At 46.2% G+C, this 24,891-nt stretch overlaps 1 protein-coding gene across 4 annotated transcripts; it reads left to right on the top strand.

Moving 5' to 3' along the window:
• The first annotated feature begins 1,927 nt into the window (after positions 1 to 1,927).
• Positions 1,928 to 24,693, top strand: LOC133381042 (rootletin-like). Of its 4 annotated transcripts, XM_061619459.1 has the most exons (12): positions 1,928 to 2,128; positions 2,851 to 3,072; positions 9,371 to 11,397; positions 12,490 to 12,615; positions 14,292 to 14,393; positions 15,093 to 15,206; positions 15,867 to 16,004; positions 16,747 to 16,926; positions 19,892 to 20,068; positions 21,901 to 22,080; positions 23,109 to 23,202; positions 24,330 to 24,693. In XM_061619459.1, exons 3-12 carry the CDS (start codon positions 10,483 to 10,485, stop codon positions 24,359 to 24,361), a joined length of 2,058 nt encoding a protein of 685 aa, XP_061475443.1. In that variant the 5' UTR covers positions 1,928 to 2,128; positions 2,851 to 3,072; positions 9,371 to 10,482; the 3' UTR covers positions 24,362 to 24,693. The 4 variants fall into 4 exon arrangements, with proteins under 4 accessions (XP_061475443.1, XP_061475445.1, XP_061475442.1 ...); XM_061619461.1 differs by lacking the exon at positions 2,851 to 3,072; XM_061619458.1 differs by lacking the exon at positions 1,928 to 2,128 and having other exon boundaries at positions 2,471 to 3,072.
• The last annotated feature ends 198 nt before the right edge of the window (positions 24,694 to 24,891 follow it).

The raw sequence follows: 24,891 nt of genomic DNA, 5'->3' as shown, positions 1-24,891 counted from the left end.
AGGCAGGTGGAAATAGCCTTCCCCTGATGACAGAGTCTCTCTCCCCTATTAGAGAGGGCGTCGCTCTGTACATGGAAGAGGGCAGTGAAGCCAGCAAGCGAGAAATCACAAATGAGGCAGACTCCTCCACAGAATCATTATGGGTGGTGATACCCGGCCCCAAGAGTAATTTAGTACTAGGGATGTTCTATCAAGCTGGGATATAAGAGTTCAGGCGGTGCCTAAAAATATTAAACATGCATTAATATAATTCATATACTGCTTTTTCACCAAGAAGCTTGATAGAGTACATGACTGCTCCTCTCTGTTTTATACTCACAGCAACCCTGTAAGGCAGCTTAGGCAAGGAGTGTGCCTAGCCCACTCTGTGCCAACCTGGTGCCCTCCAGATGTTTGGGAGTTATAGTCCAAAATGTCTGGAGGGCACCAGTCAGAGGGCACCAGGTTGGCAAAAGCTGGGCTAGGCCTACGTCACCCAGTGAGCCTCATGGCTGAGTGGAGATCTGAACCTGGGTCTCCCCGGTTGTAACCAAACCTTCTCATTGCTTCATTACACTGGCTCTCATACCATGGGCCCAGCAATAGTCCTGTCCACACTGGAGAGCCAGTGTGACATAGTGGTTAGAGTGTGTCCCACTCCAAGGGAGACCAGGGTTCAAATCCCCACTCAGCCATGAAGCTCACTGGGTGACCTTGGGCCAGTCACTGTCTTTCAGCCTAACCTACCTCACAGGGTTGTTGTGAGGATAAAACGGAGAGGCAGGTGAACCATGCATGCCACCTTGAGCTCCTTGGGGAAAAGGTGGAATATAAACGTAACAATAAAATAAAAATAAAATAAAAAATTAAATGGTGCAGAAAATAATTTAAATTGGGAGCAGAAGGGCAGTTCCTCCTAACCTCCCCCAATCCCCTCCCTAAAAAGTCTTTTGAAGGGGGAGAAGTTCTATTTTCCAAATTGGTGCTTTCATAGATGCTACATGTTATTACTAAATCATCATTCTCAGGTCCAACACTTTTTATAATTACAAAAAAACCCACCCTAAAACAAACCACAAACACACACACACAAACCCAAGGCAAAGGCTTTCTGAGATGGGGCAGCTTCACTTGCACAATGAGTTGCTCTAACCCATGAATAACGCTCCCCAGGCCCTCCCAGGGAACCCAGGTGTCCTGGCTCCCTGCCCTGTTTAATGGATCGGTTTAAAAAGCCAACAACCATTTTTGCCTGTCAGATTCCATACAAATAACCCACGAGTAAAAACAAAAGCAAAGTTGAGCATAAATAAAACTTTTGCATTGATTCCTAAACAGACAGACGGAATGGAGGATTTTTTGTGGGGGCAGGGAGAATGATGGGGAAGTCAGGACTCCTGGGTTTTTGGGATGCAAAGAGGGGGCAGTGCCTTCAAGTCGATCCCGACTTATGGCGACCCTATGAACAGGGTTTTCATGGTAAGCGGTATTCAGAGGGGGTTTACCATTGCCTCCCTTTGAGGCTGAGAGGCAGTGTCTGGCCCAAGGTCACCCAGCGCGCTTCATGGCTGTGTGGGGATTCAAACCCTGGTCTCCCAGGTGGTAGTCCAACACCCTAACCACAACACCACACTGGCTGAGACTCTGAAAATACCATTATGTTTCTGGCAAGATGGCCCAGGCACGCAGCCCCAACGATGCCTTATCAATGAATGGAAATTTCGCAGGGAAGGTATGAGTGTGAGAAGGTTCAGCACGGATGGTTTACGTGGCTGAAGCCAAATCAACAAAAGAAAAAAGATTGCGACGTGGCACAAGACGCTGTCCCGACGCCCTCGGTAAGCCTGCCCCCAGGTAAGTAACTAGTCCCCTGGGAGGATACAAAACTGCGCCGCGACACCCCCCTAGCGGTCGAGTATGGGAACTTTTACTGCTGGAGAACTTTCAGCCCGGACGTTCCCGACACCCCGAAAGAGGATCCCGGCGTCCTGCTCGTTCCTGCTCTCACCGCTCTGCGGCGAGACTCGTCTTCGGGAAAGGGATCAGCCCGCCAGCCCAGCTCGACAGCCAGACAGAGCCTGCCGGGAGAGGCGTCTGGCCGACGTCTGGATTAGCCAGTGCAAATCCTTTTACTGCAAATCATCACATGGTCCGTTTCAGTGGCTTGTTGCAAGGCAATTAATTCGGAAGGCAAGGAAGAGGGCAGAAGATGCCCTTTAAAGGGAAAGAGGACGGGGATGAACTTTGTCGGGGGGGGGGAGGAAGTATCAGAAAGGTAAGCCAGACCCGTCCCCCCAAAAAAGGGGGGGCCTCTCTGGCAATGCCGATCTGCACCGGGCCGATCTGCTGGTGGGAATCGGGACTCCTGGTTCCTTTGACTGTGGGTAAAGGGGTGGGAAGGGGGTGGTTCTTTTTATGGGGTGGGGGAGGAGCTGGGAGGCTTGAGCCGGGAGGGACCGAAGCTACAGACGCTAGCTTCGTACACACCATACATTTAAAGCAATCCCTAGTTTGTTAAGAATGCTGGGAATTGTAGATCTGTGAGGGATAAACAACAGTTCCCAAGTTTCTTTGGGGTGGGTTGGAACATGTGCTTGAAACATGTGAGGCGAATACGAATCTGGTGAGATGTGATTGAAAACGCACCCCAAAAAGCCGGCGGGGGTTGGCGGAATTTGGGAGCTAGGATTGCCCGGTCCTTGGAAAGGTGGGAAGTCTTCTATTTAGCACTACCGCTTTCCTTTGGTGGAGACAGACAGGCTCCTGCACTTGGTCAGACAAACAGTAGTTGGTCAGGTGCAGCTTCTCCCCCCCCCCGCGCATGAAGATGTGACGGGAAAAGTTTCACCGGGTGAGTTTCTGCCTGTTTAGGAACACGGGGGAAGGACGAGAGATAAGTGAGCCGAACCTCAGGTGCTTCCTGCATGGAGGAGGGGAAGCCTGATGACGGCGGGAGAGGCTTAGCGAAGGAAGAACCGGTCTGGGATGCCGGAGTAGGAGCCCCTCCCTTGGAAGGCGGAGCTCCAGGCTCAGGTGTCTGCCAGGTGTGCTCGAAGCTCGCCTGCCCTTTGCTCTGGGTGGAGTGGCGGAAAGGTAAGAGAACAGCCGGTAAAGAAGAGATTGTGTGTCACAGCGAAGGGGGGGATATTGCAACCACCCACCCCCAGGTGAGCCTAGCAGCCTGGGATCTAAGGGAGTTTGGAAGGGGGGGCTGTTTTGCTGGGAGCTGCCCAGCGAGGCTTGCGCTGGCTGAGCGAGCAGATCAAAAAAGAGTGGAAGGGGATGCAAAGGCCACCCTGGACTGGAGAAATAATGCATCTTCTTACCAGGGCGCCCTGGGTTCCCTCCTGTTGAGGAGGAAAGTTGGGCATGCAAAAGGCCCCCACGTGCAGTCCCCGGCACCTCCGATTAAAAAAAAGGACCTCAGTTAGCAGGACTGGAGGAGCGGTGGTAGAACACCTGCTTTGCATGCAGAAGGTCCTGCGTTTAATCCCTGGCACCTCCAGGGAGGGCTGGGGAAAACATCTGCCTGAAATCGTTTAGAGCTGCTGCCAGTCAGGGTAGATGATACTGAGCCAGATAGACCGATGGTCTTAGTATAAGGCAGATTCCTATGTCTTAGTGGAGAGTTTGGGGTTTTTGGGTGTGTGTGTGAGAGAGAGAGGATAGCAATGGGATTGCCATTCAGAGCTTGCAGAGGAGGGCCTGTAGCTCAGTGGCAAGAGCTCCTGCTTTGCACGGAGAAGGTCCCAGGTTCGATCCCTGCCATGGCCAGTTAAAAGAAAAAATTCGCTGCCTGTGACCCTGGAGAGCAGCTGCCAGTCAGAGCAGACAATACTGGGCTAGCAGTAAATGGAGTCTGACCTGGAATGAATCAGCTTTATTGCTGGTTCCTGGGGGGTGAGGCTTGAAAATGAAGGCAAAATTCCAGAAAAGTGGTTGTTATTAATCTCTTAGATTAGAAATCCCTGCAGCATTTTTTAAAAAAAGACTAACAAATTGACAAATTGAAGCTTTCACAGGCTGGAACCTGCTTTGTCAGATGCTGATCTGAGCAAGTGGGTTTCCAGGCCTGCAAAAATGTGTCTTTTGATTTTAAAAAGGTTAATCTTTTTTTTTAAGGTGCGGCACAATTCCTTGTTATTCCTGTTGGTTTTGTAAATTGAAGGAAGCTCAGCTTATTCTGTCTGTATGTACCTTTGCTTGGGGTAGCTGTTTCCTGGAGCAAGAAGATTGTTTCTGTGTGTGAGAGACGTGTTGTGGCTTACTCTCCCTTCCTGCCTCAGAAAATCAATCACCAGCTGTTTCTGTTTCTCCCTGTTCTCCTTTTGAACGTGTTGATCCACAGGCAGAGCAGAGATGTAATTCCTGGCTCCAGTGGTTGCCATCTTCTGCTCTCTGAATTTATTTATTTATTGTATTTTTATACCGCCCCATAGCTGAAGCCCTCTGCGTGGTTTACAGTAACTAAAAACATTAAAAACAAATATACACATTTAAAACACATATTTTAGACTTCCGGGAAGGGTGACTTAGCCTGTGCCTGCTTTTGAGACGGGCTCCTGCCTCAAAAGAAGCTTATTCAGATATATCAGTCAGTTTTTTTTTTTTTTTGACTGATTAAACTTCTCCCGGGTAGGGAGAAACGAAGAGATTAACCTCAAAGCCTATTTTTGTTGGGACGACCAGATCTCATTAATTTATGGGACGAGGTCCAGCCGACGAAGGTGGGACGGATTTTCAACAACAAGCTCTATCTGATAAAGCGAACGTTCATCTTATCTTCTAAGAGAGAACGCACTAACAGGCAAGCACCCTTCTTTCTATATTTTTCTTTTACTTGACTTAAATTGTTGCTGTTTTAAAGAGATTTGCCAGATTGATCGGTTTTTGACATCTCACTGGGGAGCCATAACTTCTCTCTGCTACTCACTAATTAATAGCTTATCTCTGTTTTTGTTGCAAAAAGCTGTCCTGGATTTGCATTCTAAAGATATACACAGAAGAGGGATTTCTATTCCAGATTTTTATTTTGAAGAATATTATATTGTCTGAGACTACTCTCTTTTTGGTCTATTTTATTTTGACGAATCTGTTTTCGGACGACCGCCATTAATTGTTTCGATCCTGGGAACTGCATTTTGTTTACTTAAGCATGGAGAGATAAGGCTGTCTGCTTTGTTTATACTGTGATGTCACCAAGTTTGGAGTATTAACCCAATTGTTGCTGAAATAAGAAGTGGTTTTCCTATATTTTTCTTTTAAAATGGCAATTAAGAAAGTGGCTGAGAATATGGAAATAACTATGTTTCAGAAAATAATGGATGAGATTGAGATAACGAAACAAAACCTGCGACAGGGTTGTAAGGAGCTGAAAATTGAATTGAGTAAAATGACGCAGGAGATTAAAGATATAGGGGTCCCTGTGAGAGAGGTGACCCTGGAAGGGGTCCCTGTGAGAGAGGAGACCCCGGAGATTGGAACAAACGTGGAACAGGAAAAAGATTTGGAGTCTATGGACTTTAGGACCCTGGAGACTGGAACAGGGGTCCCTGTGAGAGAGGAGACCCTGGAGACTGGAACAGGGGTCCCTGTGAGAGAGGAGACCCCGGAGATTGGAACAAACGTGGAACAGGGAAAAGATTTGGAGTCTATGGACTTTAGAAATGGAATCTATTGTTTGGAACTCAATGTTATCTCTGAAGAAATTAATGAAGATTCTAGAGATAAAGTTATCAATGGCATGGATAATCTTCTGGACTGGAATGATGTGATGGAGCCCATTATAGAGAAAATCTATGGAATTAACTGCAGCCATGTGACAATGGAAAAACTTTCAAGAGATGACCCAGTGTATTTTGAAAAAAAGAACAGAGATATGATTTTACAGCAGTATTTCAGCAACCTATTTAGAATGGATGGCAAGAAAATATTTGGGATAGAGGTAATTCCCATCAGACTCTTACTATATGACTATGGCTTTGACAGCAAGATTATTATGGAATACTGATAATGGAAGATTGGATACTGAAATTACTGGACTTAACAAGACTACTGAAGATGGAAGATGGAAAATGGAACTAATAGGGATAATAGAACAATGGCTACTGAAATTACTGAACCTAACAGATTCTGATGTGATGGATTAATTGAAATGTTTATTTTGACTATGGTTATGACAATAAGATTATCATAATTAGTAATGAGATGGATTAATCGATATGCTTATCTGGAAAAAAAATTGATAGATATATTTCTTAAAGAATTGAAACCTCTCTTTGACTTTTTGTGGAAAGAATAAAGTAATGTTTATGAGATTTGATGATTAAGTAAGATAACTACTGGAGGAAAGTGATTTTATAATATGACTTAAGAGACAGGATTGTTATATATTATAGACTTATAACTGATTTGATCTTTGACAAATGGGAAGTCAATATTTTACTCTTTATTTTTTATTTTTGCTTTTTTTTTTTTTTTTTTTTTTTGTTTAACTATTTTTGATTTTGTTCTTTGTCTTTGAATGTTTTATGATTTCGTCTTGTATGTTTTATGAAAATCTGAATAAAAATTATTGAAAAAAAAAAAAACACATATTTTAAAAACAATTTAAAACACAACTTAAAAATTTAAAACAATTAAAAAAAACATGCTGAAATGCCTGGGAGAAGAGGAAAGTGTTGATCTGGCACCAAAAAGATAACAGTGTTGGTGCCAGGCGCACCTCTTCAGGGAGATCATTCCATAATGTGGGAGCCACCACTGAGAAGGCCCTCTCCCTTGTTGCCAGCCTCCCAGCTTCCCTCCGAGTAGGCACCTGGAGGAGGGCCTTGCATGTTGAGTGTAGTGTACAGGTGTGTTCGTATCAGGAGAGGCATTCCATCAGGTATTGTGGTCCCAAGCCGTGTAAGGCTTTATAGGTTAAAACCAGTACCTTGAATCGAGCTCGGAAACATACAGGCAGCCAATGCAAGCAGGCCAGAATCGGTTTTATATGTTCGAACCATCTGGTCCCTGTTACCAATCTTGCCGCTGCATTTTGCACAAGCTGCAGTTTCTGAACCATCTTGCAGCCACCAGCCCATCTGTCATGCTTGAAAAAGGGGATTTATTTCCAGGAGACTGGCACTGGCTGATGAGAAGAGCTCTGCTGGATCAGGGCAAAGGCCCATCTAAGTCCAGTATCCTGTTCTCACTGGGGCCAACCAGCTACATCTCCGGGAAAGCCCACAAGCAGAACCTGAATGTGACGGCACTTTCCCTGCATGTGATTCCCAGCAACCGGTATTCACTAGACAGCCATGAATTTGTCTAATCCTCTTTTAAAGCTGTCTGAGTTGGTGGCCGTCACTGCCTCTTGTGGATTGATGCTTCTTCAGGTGTTTTTTCCATTGGCAGAGCATTTCTGCAGAGAGAAAAAATACTACAACCTGTATTTATATTATTTTATGTTATAGCCCTATACTAGCTTACATTATATACAGATAAACACAGAGGGAATTAATGATTGGCCATGGCTTCCCAGCACCTGTATGCATGCAATGAGGAACACACCTGAAGGATCGTGCAAGACATCTGTTTTCCCCCATGCATTTGAGAATAGGCAGCCCCTCTACTTGAGAGAAAGGGGGTGGATCCTGTGTGTCTTTTAAATTGGGGCTTCCCACCTGAACTTCTTTGAATACCTGTATTGAAAAGATTATTTATGTAATTCTGCTGCCTGATTAATCGGGGCCAAGTTTTACTCTTTTTAATTAAAGATCATGGTTTTTTAAAGAAGTTTAATTTACACTGAATAATAAACATTGCAGCCATAATGGTTTTTGGTGTTGGGAAGAGTGTGTCAATGTGTGACTTTGCGCTCAGATTCTAGCAAATGTGGTGTTGTCTGTCCTTTGTGCTTCTTAATAGACACACCCAGAGAGAAGCATTTTCCCAGTCTTTGAGAGTGTAAACAAATAAGTTTTGCTTTTATACCTAGGATTAAAGTGGTGTGTGTACTGTGTATACACATGTACGTACCGCTGTTGCAAAGTCCAGTTTTGCTGCAAAAAAAAGACCTGATTCAGTGATCGAAATATATGTATGACTGTGACATTGTTGTTGAATTTATATCGTTTACTGACTTGTGTTGATTTCAGCCTTCAAGTTGTAATTTTTAGAGTAGTTTAAAAACCAGGAGGAATAGAAACATTCTCTCTCTCTCTCAAATACCAAAATACTTGGTATGTCACCTACTGTGTGCAACAGCCTCTTGCATGTGGGCGAATTTGGCAGACAATAATCTTGAAAAATTGTATGAGCTATCAGACACATTTAATATACAGTGCAGTGGTAGCCATGCTGGTTGTCCAGCAGTAGGTAGTTCTTTTCCCATACTGTGCCGTATAACAACAGTTCCCAAAGTTTGACATGATAAGCCTTAATTCACAGATAATAATACTTAGTCTCTACAATTGTTGTACATCTTATGTGGAAGTACTACCTCAGTAATTATTACAGCAACCTAGCAAGGTAGGCCAGTTCTAGTATTCCTGTTCTGCATACAAGATGGTGGCTGGCTGATCGTGAAACAAAGTAGGGACTTACCTGGAGAGCAGGAAAGAGAGGGTGGAATAAGGAATGGCAGCGGAGGGGGTGGGTGGGGAGGAAGAGCTGCTGTTGTAGCATCAAGGGACAGGGGAACAGGGAGAGGGGTGCTGCAGTTCAGTCTTCATTCCATCTCCCCACATCCTCCCCACACCCCACCACTGGCACTGTCTCCTCAAAATGGCCTCACACCAAATCTTGCCTCATAGCAAGACTTGAAATGGCTCATAAGAAACGCCTTGCTGGATCAGGCCAAAGACCTACTTAGGCCCCATTTGCAAAATACATATAAAGCAGTATCATACCACTTGAAAGAAGCATGGCTTCCTCCAAAGAATCGTGGGAATTATAGATTGTGAAGGGTGCCAGGAGTCGTTAGGTGACTCCCTATTCCCCTCACAGGGCTACAATTCCCAGAGTTCCCTCGGAACAGGGATTGACTGTTAAACCACCCTGGAAACTGCAACTCTGTGAGGGGATTGGGGGGTGTCTACTAGCAACTCTCATTACTACAGTTCCCAGGATTCTTTGGGGGCAAGCCATAACTATATGATACTGTTTTTCATGTGTAGTGCAGATGTGGCCCTGGTCCAGCATCCTGTTTTCTCACAGTGGACAACCAGATGCCTCTGGGAAGCCCATAAGCAGGACAGAAGCACAATAGCACTCCTCTGCTCATGATCCTTAGCAACTGATGACCAGCGCTATAATTCCTCTGATACTGTAGGTAGTTTTATGCTATGGGGTAGCAATGTGCTGTTCATAAAAGTATTTGATCAGTTCCCCCCCCCTATTGTTTTAGGAAAAGATTCAAAACAAGAAGATCTTGCAATCTGGACAAGGAGGAAGATATCCAGACTTTCAGCTGATCAGAATTAACTCGCCCTGTAAAGTTTTTGCAGTTGGAAATACTCATATCAACGACTCCAGAATTATAATGCAGCTATTCTAGAATTTGCATCATTTGTGTGCCCAGTTGCTTCCAGGATTCTCCCAAGATTTTACTCTACAACTAGAATAAAAGAATCCTAGGCTCTAGGTTCCCTCAAACCCCAGTTAATTCACAAATCTCTTATTGAATCATATTCTGGATTAAAAGCACATACAATTCTGGATAGTATGACGAAACAGAAGTCTTGAACAGATGCAGCAGTCTTCTAGATTCACAGCCAGTACAGCTAGTTGAAATAAATTTTGAATTTGTAGTGTGGCTATTAATATTTTGCGACAGATATTTTGAGATTCAGGTAGTTATCACAAAAGGGGCATTTTGAAGTAGCAAACAGGCTTTAGCAAATCCAAGCCTTCTAGAACTGGAGTGGAGAAATGCAGCTTTAAACTGTGTACTGTAATTATCTAGATGCTGGTTCTAGATGTTTGTTGGATGTAATCCTAGCTAGTTCATATTCCGATCAGATTGGCTATTTTTCAGTAGGAGTTCTGGGTAGTCAGGTTTTTATAACCTGATTTTAGAAATGGCCTAGAATCTGCCCAGAGCAGACACTGATCAAGAGGAAGCCAATCTAGACTGGTTTTTGGATTCTGTTGGAGAGGCAGACTAGACCTAAGAGGTTCAGATTAACAAATCAAATAGGAAATGAGAGTGATCCAGTAAGAGGAATGTGCTCCAGAAATGAGTGCTAGGCAGTACTAGGATTATGACTATAGGAAGGAAACTATATTTAGAATTGTAGAGAGAAATCAATACAGAGTTTGATGATCCAGAAAATCTGTTCCAGAAACCTCACCTGTTCTTAGGTTTAGATGCATAGGTTGTTGAATACAGAGAAGGTACTTTACAGTTGCAGAAATTCTAGTTCTTGTATTTTATAGCCAGAACTGCATGGGGTTCAGAAAATCTGAGAAGACCTAAGAATACAGGATTTCCTTCTATTGTTTCTCATCTCTGAATTCATGGATAGTCCCAACAATTTCTGCCGCCTCTGTGGCACAGTGCTGCGTGGCAATCATCGTCGATGGCTCTTCAGCCATAGCGGGGGCAGCTCCCGCCCTGACCTGCTGGTGTTGTTGTCTTATGTCCTCAGCCGAAAGCCACCTCAGCGTGGTGATGGCTGTGGAGAGTTCTTGTGTGGGAAATGTGCACAGGCCTTGAGCCAGGTGTACCGCTTTGATACCATCATTGCCCGGGTGCAGGCCCTCTCTATTGACCGCCTCCAGCGTCTGCTGTCAGAAAAAGACCAGCTGGCCCGCTCCCTGCGCCACATCCATGCGCGGCATTTCCCAGGTGATGACAACTCCTTGTCTTACTTGGGCCAAGAGATCTCTGTCAGCATCGCAGATTTGCCACATGTGCGTTACCAGCATCTCCTGCAGGATGACATGGCCCTCTCGGAATACGAGTGCTGGGCAAATGATGCCGACAGCAGCCGGCCTGGCACACCATGCCGGAACCGTCAGTGCCACAGCTGCCACGGGCTCCGGGTGAAGGACTCTGATTACGAGTGGGTGTGCCGGACCCCGAGGCGGCTGGGTATGTTGTCTCCTGTCTTCCCTCTCTGCCGGGACAAGTCTCAGAGCATGCCCACGGTCCACCACATCAGCTCTCAAGCCTCCTTCCGATCGCAGAGCTTGGGGGATGCCGAGTCGTGTTCAATGATGTCGTTGGATACGCTGCCAGAGATGGATCTGGCCTGGGAGGCACTGAGGGCGCTGAGAGGCATTAGATGGAAGCGGCTGAGAGCACCGGAGGGCAGCAAGATCCCAGTGCTGACAGGAAACAGGCGAATGTCCACACCACAGAGAGAGAGCCCTTTGGGAGAAGAAGCATATGAAGAGATAGTGGATGAGTTTATGCCACTGAAGTCGAAGGTAAGAGAGACAATGTGAAGTTTCTCTGAGGACTCTGCCCAGCTATCCCTTCGCAAGAATCCAGGCAGCAGGACTGGCTTAACTATTTTGCGTACTTGCAACATCTTTGGCCTGAGTGTGAACTGTACTCCTATATTGGCTTGGTTCACACATAATGCTAAGCCATGATTTGTTTAGCCCAAGTGTGGTTTGTTTGAATGTCTGAGCCCAGCCCATCAGATTAACCATGGTTTGTTTTTTGGCAACACCCCACGATGTGAAGCCATGGTTTGTTGTCGGCTTATAAATCATGGTTTGTTGCTAACGAGTGCTATGTCTGGACCCAACAGCCTTGCTTAACGTGGTCTGTTTTGCCATTGCACCCTGAACACCCACCAAATTACAAAGGCGCAAGCAGCTGAGAAACAAACCAAGCTCTAGAGAAGCAAGCCACGGTTTATCTGCTCATCTCGGAGTTGACTTGTGGGTTTGTTAAATAAACCATGGCTTAGTATTATATGCAAACACAGCCATTCACTTTTCACAGGTGTTGCATACTGGGCTCCCCTTAAAGTCATATGTGCAGAACTAGTCCTCCTTGTATTACAGAGTCAAATTCAGATCCTGAAAATGCAAAAGAACACTTAAGTTGGCAATCTGAAACATATGGGATAGTGGTTAGCTTATCAGACTAGGACTGGGAAGAGCCACATTCCAATCCCCGCTCAGCCATGAAGCTCACTGAGTGACCTTTAGTCTGTCTCTGTCTCTTAGTCTAACCTACCCTGCAGGGTTGTTGTGCGGATAAAATACAGTGGGGAGGAGCTTAGTGGGGCAAAGGATGCTACCAGGGTGTGACCTGAAGGACATGGGGTTTGTGTGGAATGAAGTGAATGGCAAAAGAATGTTCCAAGCAAAAACAAGCCTGCCCCCTTGACTCTGGCCCTGAACCCTGAGGTTTTACTCCTCCTGCCTCCTGCCAGGACCCTAAGAAGGTGGCAAACCCCCTGCAACTCCAGGTCAGGCCTTGAGACTCAGCAAGCCCCCTCATTCATGTTAATTTGTCAGTGCAGGACTCCTGGTTCCCAGTGTAATCTGTCTTCCTTCCCTAAGCGCCACCCTCGGCTGATGCTGCACCGGGACGTCCAAGGAGCCTTTGAGAACCTGAAGCAACGTCTTGAGGCTGCTGAAGAAGAGCTCAGGAGTTTCCAGGAGAAGCACGGAGAGGATACGAGTCAGGTAGAGCCATTTCCCTTTTCGGCCTTCTGCATTTTCCAGTAAAGGACAGAGCTCCTGAGCTGAAGAGAGCTGGGCTGGAGAAGGAAATCTGGCCACTGTGGCCTTTTCCTGGCTCCCACATCTCAAGCTGTGCCTAGGAAGCTGCCTGATACCAAGTCATACCATTGATTCAGTAGCTCAGTATTGTCTGCGCTGACTGGTAGTGGCTCTCCAGCTTTTTAGAGAGGGGAATCTTTTCCCAGCCCTGCCTGGAGATGCCAGGGATTCATCCAGGGACCTTCTGCATGCCAAGCAGATGTTCTGCCACTGAGCTATGGCTCTTCCAATATTCTCTTGCCAACGAATAAAGATGTAGGAGTTCTCTTCTCAGAGACGGTCCTACCAGTGGGCAGTGAGGTGGCCTTTTCTGACAGTGGATGCTGGAGAGATGCCTCCTCCCCCTCTCTGTTACCCCCCCCACACACACACATCAGGTGTTCCTCCTGAGCCATTTTTGTCTTCTTAAGCTGGTTCCCTGATGGCAGCGATTTCTACCTGGGCCTGGGCTTTCTCTTGGTCTTGACAGCACACATGTGCAATGCTCCTGTCCCGAGAGAGACCGCCGGGCACATGTGATCTAGCAGGCATCATGCTTGCTCATGCATTGCTATGCTCGCATGATGCGTGCTGGTGCTGGAAGCACATCACAGCTTTTGAGTGGGCCGCAAGCCTGTGACAGGCAGAGCAGTGAGAGAGAGGTAGTGGGGTGTTGGAGGACCGAGCTGCATATGCCTCCAAAGCTAGCCTACTACAATTGGGTAAGAACATAAGAAGAGCCCTACTGGATCAGGCCAATGGCCCATATAATCCAGAATCCTGTTTTCATAGTGGCCAACCAGTTGCCGATGGGAAGTCCACAAGCAGGACCTGAGTGCAAGATCACTCTCCCATCCTGCAGTTTCCAGCAACTGGTATTCAGAAGCATGCTGCCTCGGACTGTGACGTCAGAGCATAGCCATTGTGGCTAGTAGCCACTGATAGCCTTATCTTCCATGTGTATCGAATCCTCTTTTAACACCATCCAAGTTGGTGGCTGTCACTGCCTCCTGTGGGAGCAAATTCCAGTTTAACTATGCTCTGTGCAAAGAAGTGCTTTCTTTTGTCTGTCCTGAATCTTCCCACATTCAGCTTCATTGGATGTTCATGATTTCTAGTGTGATGAGAGTCTGTTGGAGAGCGCTGTCCTGTCTCCAGTGTTGATGTAAGATAAAACTGCCACTCTGGTTGGCTTCTGTATGTAGAATAAGGGAGGGGGCGAGGGGGAACCCTCTTTTCCTATTCCTAGGGTAGCAGAATGTCAGGCCGTAGCTCAGTGGTAGAGCATCTGCCTTGCATGCAGAAGGACCCAGGTTCAACCCCTGGTGTCTCCAGATAGGGCTGGGAAAAGCTCCCACCTGACTGCAGCAGCTGCACAGGATTTCGGAGTCAACGTTACCGAGCGGAATAGACTCGATATGAAACAGCTTTCTAGATGCTGGGCCAGCCCTGCCTCTTTACATTTGTATCTGGCTGCTATTTCTATGTGTTTTCTGTTCCACCCTCTAAGGCCTACACCAACATTTGTACAAAAGCAGCCAAATCTGTCCTGTTTGCTCATTTTTCTCTCCTCCCCTCCCGCCCACTTCTCCCTGGCATAGGAGGCTGGAATTCCACACGCAAAGGAAGCCACGAATAATAGCCACGGGCGGCTGATTCAGTGGCTGACAAGGTGTCTACAGAGCAAGGAGGGGGTCTTGCAGGTAAGGGGGAGTGGGAGAGAGAGGGAGAGGGAGAGGGAATGATTGGCATTCCATGAACGGTGTACTCTAACCTCTCAAGTGGGTGAAAGGAATGAATGAGAGATGTGGGCTTCCCTTACGCATCTGGTTGGCCACTGTGAGAAAAGGTTGCTGGCCTAGATAGGCCTTTGCCCTGATCCAGCAGGGCTCTTCTTATGTAGATGGAGAGCCTGAGTGCGGTTGCTGCTTTTGCCACAACCCCTGATATCTTTGCCTTTCCCTTTATTTATTTATTGTACTTGTATACCGCCCCATAGCCGAAGCTCTCTGGGTGGTTTACAGCAATCAAAAACATTAAAACAAATATACAATTTAAAACACATATTTTAAAAACAATTTAAAACACAATTTTAAAATTTAAAACAATATAAAAACAATTTAAAACACATGCTAAAATGCCTGGGAGAAGAGGAAAGTCTTGACCTGGCGCCAAAAAGATAACAGTGCTGGCACCAGGCGCACCTCGTCAGAAACATCATTCCATAATGTTGGGGCCACCACTGAGAAGGCCCTCTCCCTTGTTGCCACCCTCTGAGCTTCCGTTGGAGTAGGCACCCGGAGGAGTATGAGCCTCCCTGGACCCTACAGTTGTCATCTGAGGCCCTTCCCTGGGTGCTGCCTCACAGAGCTCTCCTCTGTATCCCTCTTTCTCTTCCCCAGGACTGTCTTGTCCTCTTGCAGTCCCTTGGAGCTCCAGGTGTCAAGCCCTCTACGTCGGAAGCCCTGATAAAGCAAATGGCCCAGCGCCTGAACGAAAGGGACCAGGCCTTAGAGGTAACCTGAGTGCATGGAGTCAGGGATGCTAGAATACACACCTGACACACCTAAGGATCACACTCCATACGTCTTGTACCGTTTAATAGTCATGGAGAATCCTGGGAACCGTAGTTGCTTAAGGGTGATGGGAATTGTAGCTCTGTGAGGTCAGCACCCTTAACAAACTACAGTTCCCAGGATTCTTTGAGGACAGCCATAACTGTTAAAGTGGTATAAGAGGGCTTTAGCTATATGTTGTGGATGTGAACCATGAAAACTTATGCCATGATAAAATTGTTAGTCATAAAGGTACATTTAAAGCATATTTGAAACATATGAATCCCCCTCGCAAAGAATCCTGGGAATTGTAGTTTGCCCCTCATTGAGCTACCATTCCCAGCACCCTTAACAAACTACAGTGCACAGGATTCTTTAGGGGAAGCCATACACTTTAAATGTATGGTGTGTATGAAGCCTTTGTTGTTTTTGCTGCAACAGACTATCCCTCTGGAATCAAAGCTCTTGCTGATCTACTGCCAGTCCTCTGGTGATCTCCCAGTTGATCCTGATCTGTCTTCTTCCTACCCCATATGGAGGCTGCTGGTTTGATTCAGTGCAAGGCAGCACCTGAGTCTTCCTTTCATTTTTCTCCTTCTCTGTTGCTCTTTGTCCCCACAGAAGACCTTGTCCAGTCACTTTCTGGCGCTCGAGTCGGTGCACCAAGAACTGAGGCACCTTCAGGAGGCCCTGAAGGATAAAGACACCGACTTGGCAAGACTCAGCACTGCCCTCCGCACTGGAGAAGAGACCCTGCATGTATGACTGGAGAGAGGAATACTGCGATCAAAGGAGGAGGGCCCAATATTAAGGGCAACGTAAAGGGAAATTATTTATGGTGCATTACCATGAGAAAAATAATTGAAGTCCTGGCCTCTCCTGTGAGCGGCGCCGGTGATTTTTTTTTTGCCATGTTTCTTCACAACTGGAATTCTGGATAAAGTGTGACAGCTTGGAACAGAATTCTCAGAATTTTGCCTTTCCTTAGAAAAATAACCAACAACTAAGCTTCTACCCCTCTTGGCTACAAAGTCATTCTATTGCTAGATAAATGTGAGATAGCCTTGCCCCGTGCCTTAAGAAGAATGTGGGGAGCAGTATGGATTTGTGGCCTTATGGGAAATGTATTCCCACTTCATTTTACCAATTGTAGGCCTTGCCAATGTTCTTGCTTCATATAAGCTGTTTTTCACAATTTTATTTTAATTAACAAAGCATCATGTGACTTTTTAACTTTTTTATGGTCCCTTGTTGCTGCGGCCAATTAATCTGGATTCTTCCAGGGGTAGACAGACAATCCTCAATACAAAATGTCTGCTGGGTTAGCAGTAAGGATGTTATGGTTGCTAGGAGATGGAACCTCAGATACTATGGCTCCTGTCTAGGACAAAAGAGGATCCATGAGAATGGGGCTGCCTGGTTCTGTTCTGGGCCTTGCTTTTGTCTAGTTATCAGCCTTGTTTACTCTCTGCAATTGTCCCTCTTCCCCCCGCCCCGCCAGGCTTTACGTGAGGTGTTGCATCAGAAGGATCGGGAGATCCAGCGCCTGGAATCCCTCTGTACCTCAACCCGTGAATCCTGGCAGCAGCGTGACCAAACCTTGCTCCTGGCTCTGCAAGAGAAGGAAGCCTTAATCAAAGCCCTCCAGGAAGCGCTCACCAGTAGCACCAAGGATGTGGAGGTAGCTACTCCTGAGTTTCTAGCCCTCATGGCTACAGAGGCATTGGGGCTGAACAGCATAATCAGAAATACCATGTGATTCTATGTCAATATTCTCAACACATGAAAAATGTAACAAAATGCAGAGAAGATATGGCTACCTCCTTAATATGCTAGCATTCCAGAAGCAGGGATTTTTATTTTTAATATTTAACCTGTGGGAAGCAACAGGAATTTTTATTTTTAATATTTATCCTGTGGGAAGCAAATGTGCTATCTCCTACCTGCAATCTGAAGTAGTACAGATCATGAAGGGCTATATCCTATAGTTTGTTTAAAGAATTTTTATCCCACTTTTCAGCCCCCCAAAACTTGCAGATATTCTCTTGCCAAAGGGATCCTTTTGTCATTCAGTCCACATAGGCCAGGTTTGACAGATGGTGGGCCATAGCTTTGCACATGAGGTTTTGCAGGGGCTGCCAATCAGCCGCACCTTTATCTGCCCCGCACCTGGTGTCTTATGTGATGTCAGGTGATGGGCAGGTGGGCAGGGCTTGTACAAAACAGCCTTGTGGGCCAAACAGGGAGTCTCAGTGGGCCTAATTAGGCCTATGGGCCAGAGGTTCCCCACTGCTGCTTTAGATTCTGATGTGCCCACTAGTATATTGGTAAATTCAGAAGTGCAGGTCCCTTCATTGTAGTCACAGTTGCACACCTTTTTGTTTTTGCTGCTGGGCTGAGAATGAGATCCTTGTTAATGTCTTCTCCCACAACAACAGAATGCCCTAGAGCCAATAAGCATGAAGGGGGGGGTGTTAGCTACTTAGAAGAGTTGTCTCACTGGCTGACTTACCTCCTTTCACTCCGATTAGCTCCAGTCAGCAGGAAAGGGCAAGGAAGCATATTAGAAGACTCTTCTCAGTGACTAACACACTCTCCTTTCACACATCTGAGTATGGAACACTAGACAAAGCACTTGGTTGATTAAATGCTTCTCACCTGTGCTGGGCTGGTCAGCAGTTCATGAATCTTAAAAAGACATTATACCACATGCTAGAATTGCTTTTGCCAACCTGGTGCCCTTCAGTTGTTTTGGATGACCATCCCATCAGCCCCAACTAGCACAGCCCCAGCTGATGGGTTGTTATCCATAACATTGGGAGAGCACCAGGTTGGGCAAAGGCTGAGCTAGAATAATTGAGTTGTTGGGGGGCTTGTAGGCCATGTAATCCAACTCCCCCCCCCACTTGTGTGGGAACCTGGAGTAGGGCCTTCTCTGTAGTGGTGCCCCAGTTGTGGAGCTCCTTTCCTCTGGAGCTGTGGATGGCCATGAGGCTGATGGGCTTCTGTGATGTTCCTGTATTAATGTAAATATGGTAAGTGCTGTTTGTATAGAAAATACATGGTAAGTGGAATGAAAGAGAAGGGGGGAGTAGATGAGCAGTAGAATGCTGGATGATTGGCTGAGCGTTTGAATGGCTGAGAGTATAAATGGAAGAATGACAGTTGAATCTGGGTGGACGTTGGTGGGTTTGAGAGGTGTTTGAGAGGTGTTTGGAGCTGGGTGTTTGGAGGTGGATGTGGGGAGAGTGTGGAGTTCGGATTAATACTAAGACAAGTATCACAGGAATAGATGAAACCGTATGCTTATGTGCCTTTATAAAGTAATCTTGTTATTTCTAATATTTAATAAACACTATTTTGGTTTACCGGAGGCCTGATCCTTGGCTGGGGTTTCACAGACCAGAAGGGAGGGTAAGGTAATGACCAAGGCTGAAGGGAAACAGTAACAAATGGTGGCAGCAGTGAAGAGGAGAAGATAACATTATAAGTATCCAGAGCAACCCCGAGTTATGAGTTATCTGCATTGATACAAGGGGGTTGGGAACAGCATAGGCACACAGTCACAAATGTAACTGGATAGAGAGACTCAGGCAAGGTCTCTGGGAACATTGGTTGTAGAACGTGACTGGTGGTGCTGCCTAGCAGGGGGATCTATTGTGATCTGTGCTAGAGCGGAGAGAGAAACCATAAAAAAGGACAGTCCGGACTGGTGGAGTCCCTGGTGGTGCCTAGTGAAAGGCAGTAGCCACGAGCAGGTAGGAACCTGACAGGGAGAGCCAGGGAAGGGCGTCACAGCTTCCAGCACATGGCAATGACTCATCTGTTTTCCCAAACCTTCAGAAGCCCTGTGTAGATTCCACATTCCCACCCCAGCCTCTAGGGGTTTTTGGTATCTTATGATTGTCATTTTTTAAAACTGTTTTTAATAATTGTATCTTACGGGGTTGAGTTCAGCCAAGTCATTGCACGAGCGGAATGTTTTCCACTTGTGCAGTGGAACTTCCTGTCCCACTCCTCCCCCTGTGCACCCCTGTGCACTACCCCCCCCATCTGCTCTGGTGGTTCCCCAAACCCTTCAGAGCAGATGTGGGTGGGGTACATGGGGGGCACGTGGGGAAGAGATGGCGGAAGTTCCTTCAGAATTGGTGCTTATTTCTTCAACCAAACAGCGTTTACAAAATTGCATATATTAGGGGAAAGTGTGCATAAAAATGAATATATTCGTGAAAATAGCATAGAACAATGCATTGTATTAGGGGAAATTGCTTGCAAAAATCGCACATTAGTCAGACCTTACACACATAAATGTGTAATGAGAAATTAGCTCTAAAATGCTGAAGAATTTTAATGAGTTTTTTTTTTAAATTGCAAATTCCTGTAGAAATATGAACTGAAGTTAAGACTGGGGAAAACATAGAAACAGGGAGATCTGAAATTGGCAGATCCTTCCATCCTTGCTGTCAACCTTATTCATCGTATTTGGAGTATTTGGAAAGGCCTGGGAATATTAATGACTGGTTGTGCAAACTTTTTTCTTGCAAAAAGGCAGCCCAGCTTGAGACATGCAGAGATGTGGCTAGATGCAGACGCCCATGCGCTCTCTCTCTCACCTAAAAAATCTCTTATGTTTTCCTCCACTCAAGGCCCTTGCAAATTCTCTGGGCAGCCCTGACTTTTGCCCCAGCCTTCTCCAGCGAATCAAGGAAAAGGAAGACTTGCTGGCCCGGTCCTTGGCCACACAGGAGGAGCCCAGAGCCCAGTGGCAAAGACACCTGCAGGCAGTAGAAGATGCCGCTGCCGCCAGGGAACAGAAACTGCAGGTAGAGATGTGGGGGTGAGAGGTGGTCTATGGGAGCTTGCTACCTCCTGTTTATTTCAGGCTCTTCTGAATGTTTGTGTTTAACTTTATTTTGAGTGGAGGGGAGAAGAAAGCCCCACCCCTTCTTTAACTTATTAAGATAAAATATTCTGCCAAATTGCTCAGTAAAAAGTTATGCTGTTCCTGCCTTCTGGATGAGGTTGTCTGCTGACAAAAAAAACAACACCACCCTGACGCACTTCTATGCCTTTAAACAGTAGCTTGATTTGCAGCAGTTGGGTCAAGCTGCAGTTTTAAAGGCTTTCTGTCAGTGGGCAAAAATCATCTTGTTTCTTTAATTTTCAAAGCCATTTGGCCTAACAGGCTAATATATATTTTTCTCCCTTCTCCTGCTCTGTTTTTCATTTGTTGTCTAAATTTAATTGTGTTTTTGATTGGCTGCCTGTTTTTATATGCTCTTCTTTGATTTTTTTCAAAGCCATTTTTATGGTATTGTTAATGCAGATTATTTTATATTGTTGATTCGTTTTTTTAAACAAAGATTTTACAAAAATATAATTTCACAGCTAGGGCAGAAGCAGATGGGGCGGGGTGTTCAAATGCAATAGGTATTTCAATGTGCATATTAGTATTAGTATTTTATCTACACAAACACCTCCTTTGTATATGCACATACAGAGCGTGAGCTAGTGATGTTTTAGTCACAAGGTCCATCAGATCCACGTGGTTGGGGCTCAATTAAGTGTTTACAGACGTGCACAAAATACAAGTACTCTCAGGATTACAATCCACCAGAAACTTCTGCTGCACAGACAACGGTGGAATGAATGGGACATGTCCTCTGTTCATGTTGGCCACCTTGGGCATTTTTAAAGGAAAGGTGGGGATAAATGTAACAAATAAGCAAATAAATAAATGGCTTGACAAGGGTTTCTGACTCTTATTGAACAGAAGCAAAAAAAAAGCTGCTTCTTCCTCCACCTGCCCCGCCCCCACTTTCTGAATTAGGCTGTTAGATGTAGATTTGTACTTGTATGTACAGATCGTCCCAATATATTAGGAGTGGGGAACCTCAGGTCCGCAGGCCAGGCCCTCCAGGGCTCTCCATTTGGCTCACTCCCCACACCACACCCCCGGAATGTTTTTGCCTGGCTTCAATGTGTCCTTGAACTCTAATAATGACTCGTGCTTGTCTGGTTGGAGGATAGAGGGGTGTCTGTGATGGTGTGTAGAAAGTAGCCCAAGGTTGCCTAGAAGGAAATGTGGCCCTCAAACTGAAAAAAATGTCCCCACCCCTGCAGGATGTGGTCCTGGCATGTAGATAATTTTGCCATCTGGCTCCACCTCTTCAGCTAGTTACTATTTCTTCAAGTACATGAAAGGTTGTCACATAGAGGAGGGCCGGGATCTCTTCTCCATCGTCCCAGAGTGCAGGACATGGAATAATGGGCTCAAGTTGCAGGAAGCCAGATTTTGACTGGACATCATGAAAAACTTCCTAACTGTTAAAGCCATACGACAATGGAACCAATTACCTAGGGAGGTAGTGGGCTCTCTGACACTGGAGGCCTTCAAGAGGCAGCTGGACAGCCATCTGTCGGGAATGCTTTGATTTGGATTCCTGCACTGAGCAGGGGGTTGGACTTGATGACCTTGTAGGCCCCTTCCAACTCTACTATTCTATGATTCTGTTTTACATCTGGCTCAGGTAAACAGAGCTTTGTTTACTGTACCTCTGAGTAGATCCTGCAAACCTGACGTTTGTCCTACCCCAATGAGGTGGTGGCCATAATGAAGAGGACAGAATTCTCAACGTTCTCCATCTCTTTTCAGGAGCAGCTGTGCCAGCATTCCCAGGATGCCCGAGAAAGGGCTCAGGAGGTTGAAAAGCTGCGCAGGCGCCTGGCACAAGCAGAGGCAGAACTCACCCAGGGAGCTGCGCAGCTGGAGGCGCATCGCACAGAAGTGGCCCGGCTCCGGGGAATGGAGGATATGAAGGAGCGGGTCCTGGAGGTGAGCTATGCAAAGGCCTCCTAGGAGAACAGGAATCTACGGTGCTCTCAAGACTTGGAAAACGAGTCAAGAGGAGGAACAGGGCCTGCCAGAATTTCTCCTCAAAATTCTGTTTGCTCAAAATTGTTGTATGTGTACACCAGCCCTTTCCTTGCTTAGGGTTATTATACAATCAAGACGATCTCACTCCAGTTCCTTCCTTTGCACTTTTCCACTGAACAGAGCTGTTGAGCAGAGTCTTCTCCCACCCTCAGTTTTAAAATGGACCCAAATTAAATATTCCATTAGCAAAGTTTGTAAAGAACTAGCCCTGCATTTCCAATTTTCTTTTGTTTAGCATCCTTGTGTTGGAATAAAAGGGTTTTTAAAAATTGTTTCTGACTAAGTACAACCATTAGCATCTCTTCCTTATTGCTCAGTTCAGCATTACATTTCCTGCCCGCTTTAAAAGCTGATTTTCTTATTCTGTCCCAAGATCTAGCAAGCTGTTTCCCACATAGTTAGCCTTATGACTAACAAGAAATATGGATTGCATTTTATGACTGAGCAGGTTCATCTACAGGACTTCCCAGTGTGGCAGCCATGGGTACAATGGCGTCCTTGGAGCCTTCCCCTGGTGCCTACAAAGCTTCTGACACACACACACCGCCTCACTGCCCATTTGGTAATGAGGAAGTGAGGGTGGTTACCGTTTTTTCTCCCTCAAAGTACATGGAGCTGAAGGTGGAAGTTGGAAGAGTGACACTCTTTCCCACTTCCTCTTCCAGCTCTATGTGCTTTTCAAGGCTCAGGTTAATCCTACCAGACTTTTACCCAGATCGCTTGGGAAAGAGAAGAGTGTATGTGTGCACTTTCTTTCAGGGGTGGGGAGAACTGATCTGGAGGAGAGGAGAGAGAAGTGACCAGAGGGGATGGCGTCCATGTTACTTGCTCAAAAATCCAAAAGTGCCCACAGACCAAAAAAGTAGAAGTCCCTGAGATACGTGGCTCACAGCTGGTTCTGACATGATCCCTTTCATTCCTTGCAGGAAGCTCTGTGGGAGGCAAAGGAGAAGGACCGGATCCTGCAGAAGCTGCAAGATTGCTGGTTGAAAAGAATGAATCAGGTTCCAGTGGGCCAAAGTAAGTGGTTGGGAGGGGTATAGATTGTCGGAATGGAAAAGTAACATTCTTTAGCAGAGCCTGGGGCCAGCCAAAGACATTTGGCTGCTTGAAGGTGAAGGACAAGCTCATCTCTCTTTTTTCCCCTTCCCCAATAAGATCATCTAATGTACAGAAGCCAACTGAACCCGAAGTTGACTTTTCCTTCAATGCCAGTAAAAGGACAGCATCCTCCTCTCCACTGCACCTGAGGACATAGGATAATGTAGGCCGCAGGAAGGGCACGTGGCACAAATGGCTACGTCAGGAGAGGGGCCATCTTTAAGAAGCGTGGAAGCTGCCATACTGAGAGAGCGTTGGTCCCTCTAGCTCATTATTGCCTACACTGACTGGCAGTGGCTGTCCAGGGTTTCAGACCGGGGTTTTCCCAGCTCTACCTGGAGATGACAGGAATTGAACCTGGGACCTTCTGCATCCAAAGCAGGTGCTCTGCCACTGAGCTATGGCCCTTCCCCAAACACGTCTCTCATGTTTGTCCTCAAAACACTGTACTATAGTTCTCCCTGGCATCTGCCTCGTGTCCAGTCAGATGTGTCGCATGCCTGCTGGAGTGCAGGGCCTGGCCTGGCTGGCTCTGAGCCTACTGCTATCTTTTCCCACTGTTTTCAATTTGACCTTGTGACAACTAACTTAGTCTGGATGTAGCCCTTACCTCTCAATCCTATACTTACCTACTTAGCCATAAGTCACACTGAGTTCAGTGAGGCTTGCTCCCAAGTTAAATGGGTACAGAATCACTGCTTAATCTTTTTAAAGTGATGCCGAACTCTTAGAAAACTTAAGGGGGCGGCTTTGGCTTTTCAGAGGTTGCTAAACTGCAACTCCCATCATCATTGGCCATGCTTGCTAGGGCAGATGGGTGTTGTAGTTCAGCAATATCTGGAGGACCAAAGGTTCCCTACACCTGTCTGTCTTAATGAATTGGTAAGAGCTGAAAATATTTCCAGAGAACATAAACTTGGTTTTGCTATAACAGACTTAGCAGTGATCTGTTACCCCATAACAGGAGTCTTTGGGAATAAAGTTACTATTTCAAAAAACCCTTTTGAGGATTTGCAAAAAGCTCTGACAGCTTTGCTTCTTCCCAGTTCCAGGCCAGACTCTTCTGCCTCCCACCTGAACTCCCCTTGCGCCTGATCGACATCAAGAGTTCCAGAAATGAAGAGATGCTGGACAAAATGAAATTGCACTTGATCAGTGGAAGCAGGGAATAGGGAGAGATAGAAGGGGGGGAAGCTGTCAGTTATTTCAGAAAGGGAGTGTTGTGAGGGGAGCCTCTGATTGTTTCATTCCTGGGGAGGAGAGCTAATGTGGTGAACATTGATTGTGGCTGTGTGTTCATTCTGGGTGTGAAGTTATTGGCTCCTCTAGAGCATGCTGGAGTGCTTCACAGAACATACGCTGTTTCTCAAGAATGCACTGCCTGAAGTAAAATAAAGTGATCTAACACGGTGTGAAGTCTTACATCATTCTGATGTCAGCAGCGGTTGATGAGGATTTCTTGTGTATTCCAGGAGGGGGCGCTCCACCCTAAGGAGTGTAAGAGAAAACATCTAGAGCAGAAGGTGGGGAACCAAGAGCATCTGTGGGGCTTCTTTCTGCACCTTCTGAAATTCCAGACATCCACAAGTCTGGGGCAGAAATTGCCAC

This window comes from Rhineura floridana, chromosome 3, assembly GCF_030035675.1.
Source record: "Rhineura floridana isolate rRhiFlo1 chromosome 3, rRhiFlo1.hap2, whole genome shotgun sequence".
NCBI classification, from domain to species: domain Eukaryota; kingdom Metazoa; phylum Chordata; class Lepidosauria; order Squamata; family Rhineuridae; genus Rhineura; species Rhineura floridana.
This window is presented reverse-complemented; position numbering and strand designations above follow the sequence as displayed.

Excerpts from the sequence above, each read along its gene's own strand:
- LOC133381042 (XM_061619461.1), top strand. The coding sequence starts at position 10,483 with ATGGATAGTCCCAACAATTTCTGCCGCCTCTGTGGCACAGTGCTGCGT. Across the intron at positions 14,394-15,092 it reads GCAAGGAGGGGGTCTTGCAG|GACTGTCTTGTCCTCTTGCA; the intron begins GTAAGGGGGAGT and ends TCTCTTCCCCAG. Across the intron at positions 16,005-16,746 it reads CTGGAGAAGAGACCCTGCAT|GCTTTACGTGAGGTGTTGCA; the intron begins GTATGACTGGAG and ends CCGCCCCGCCAG.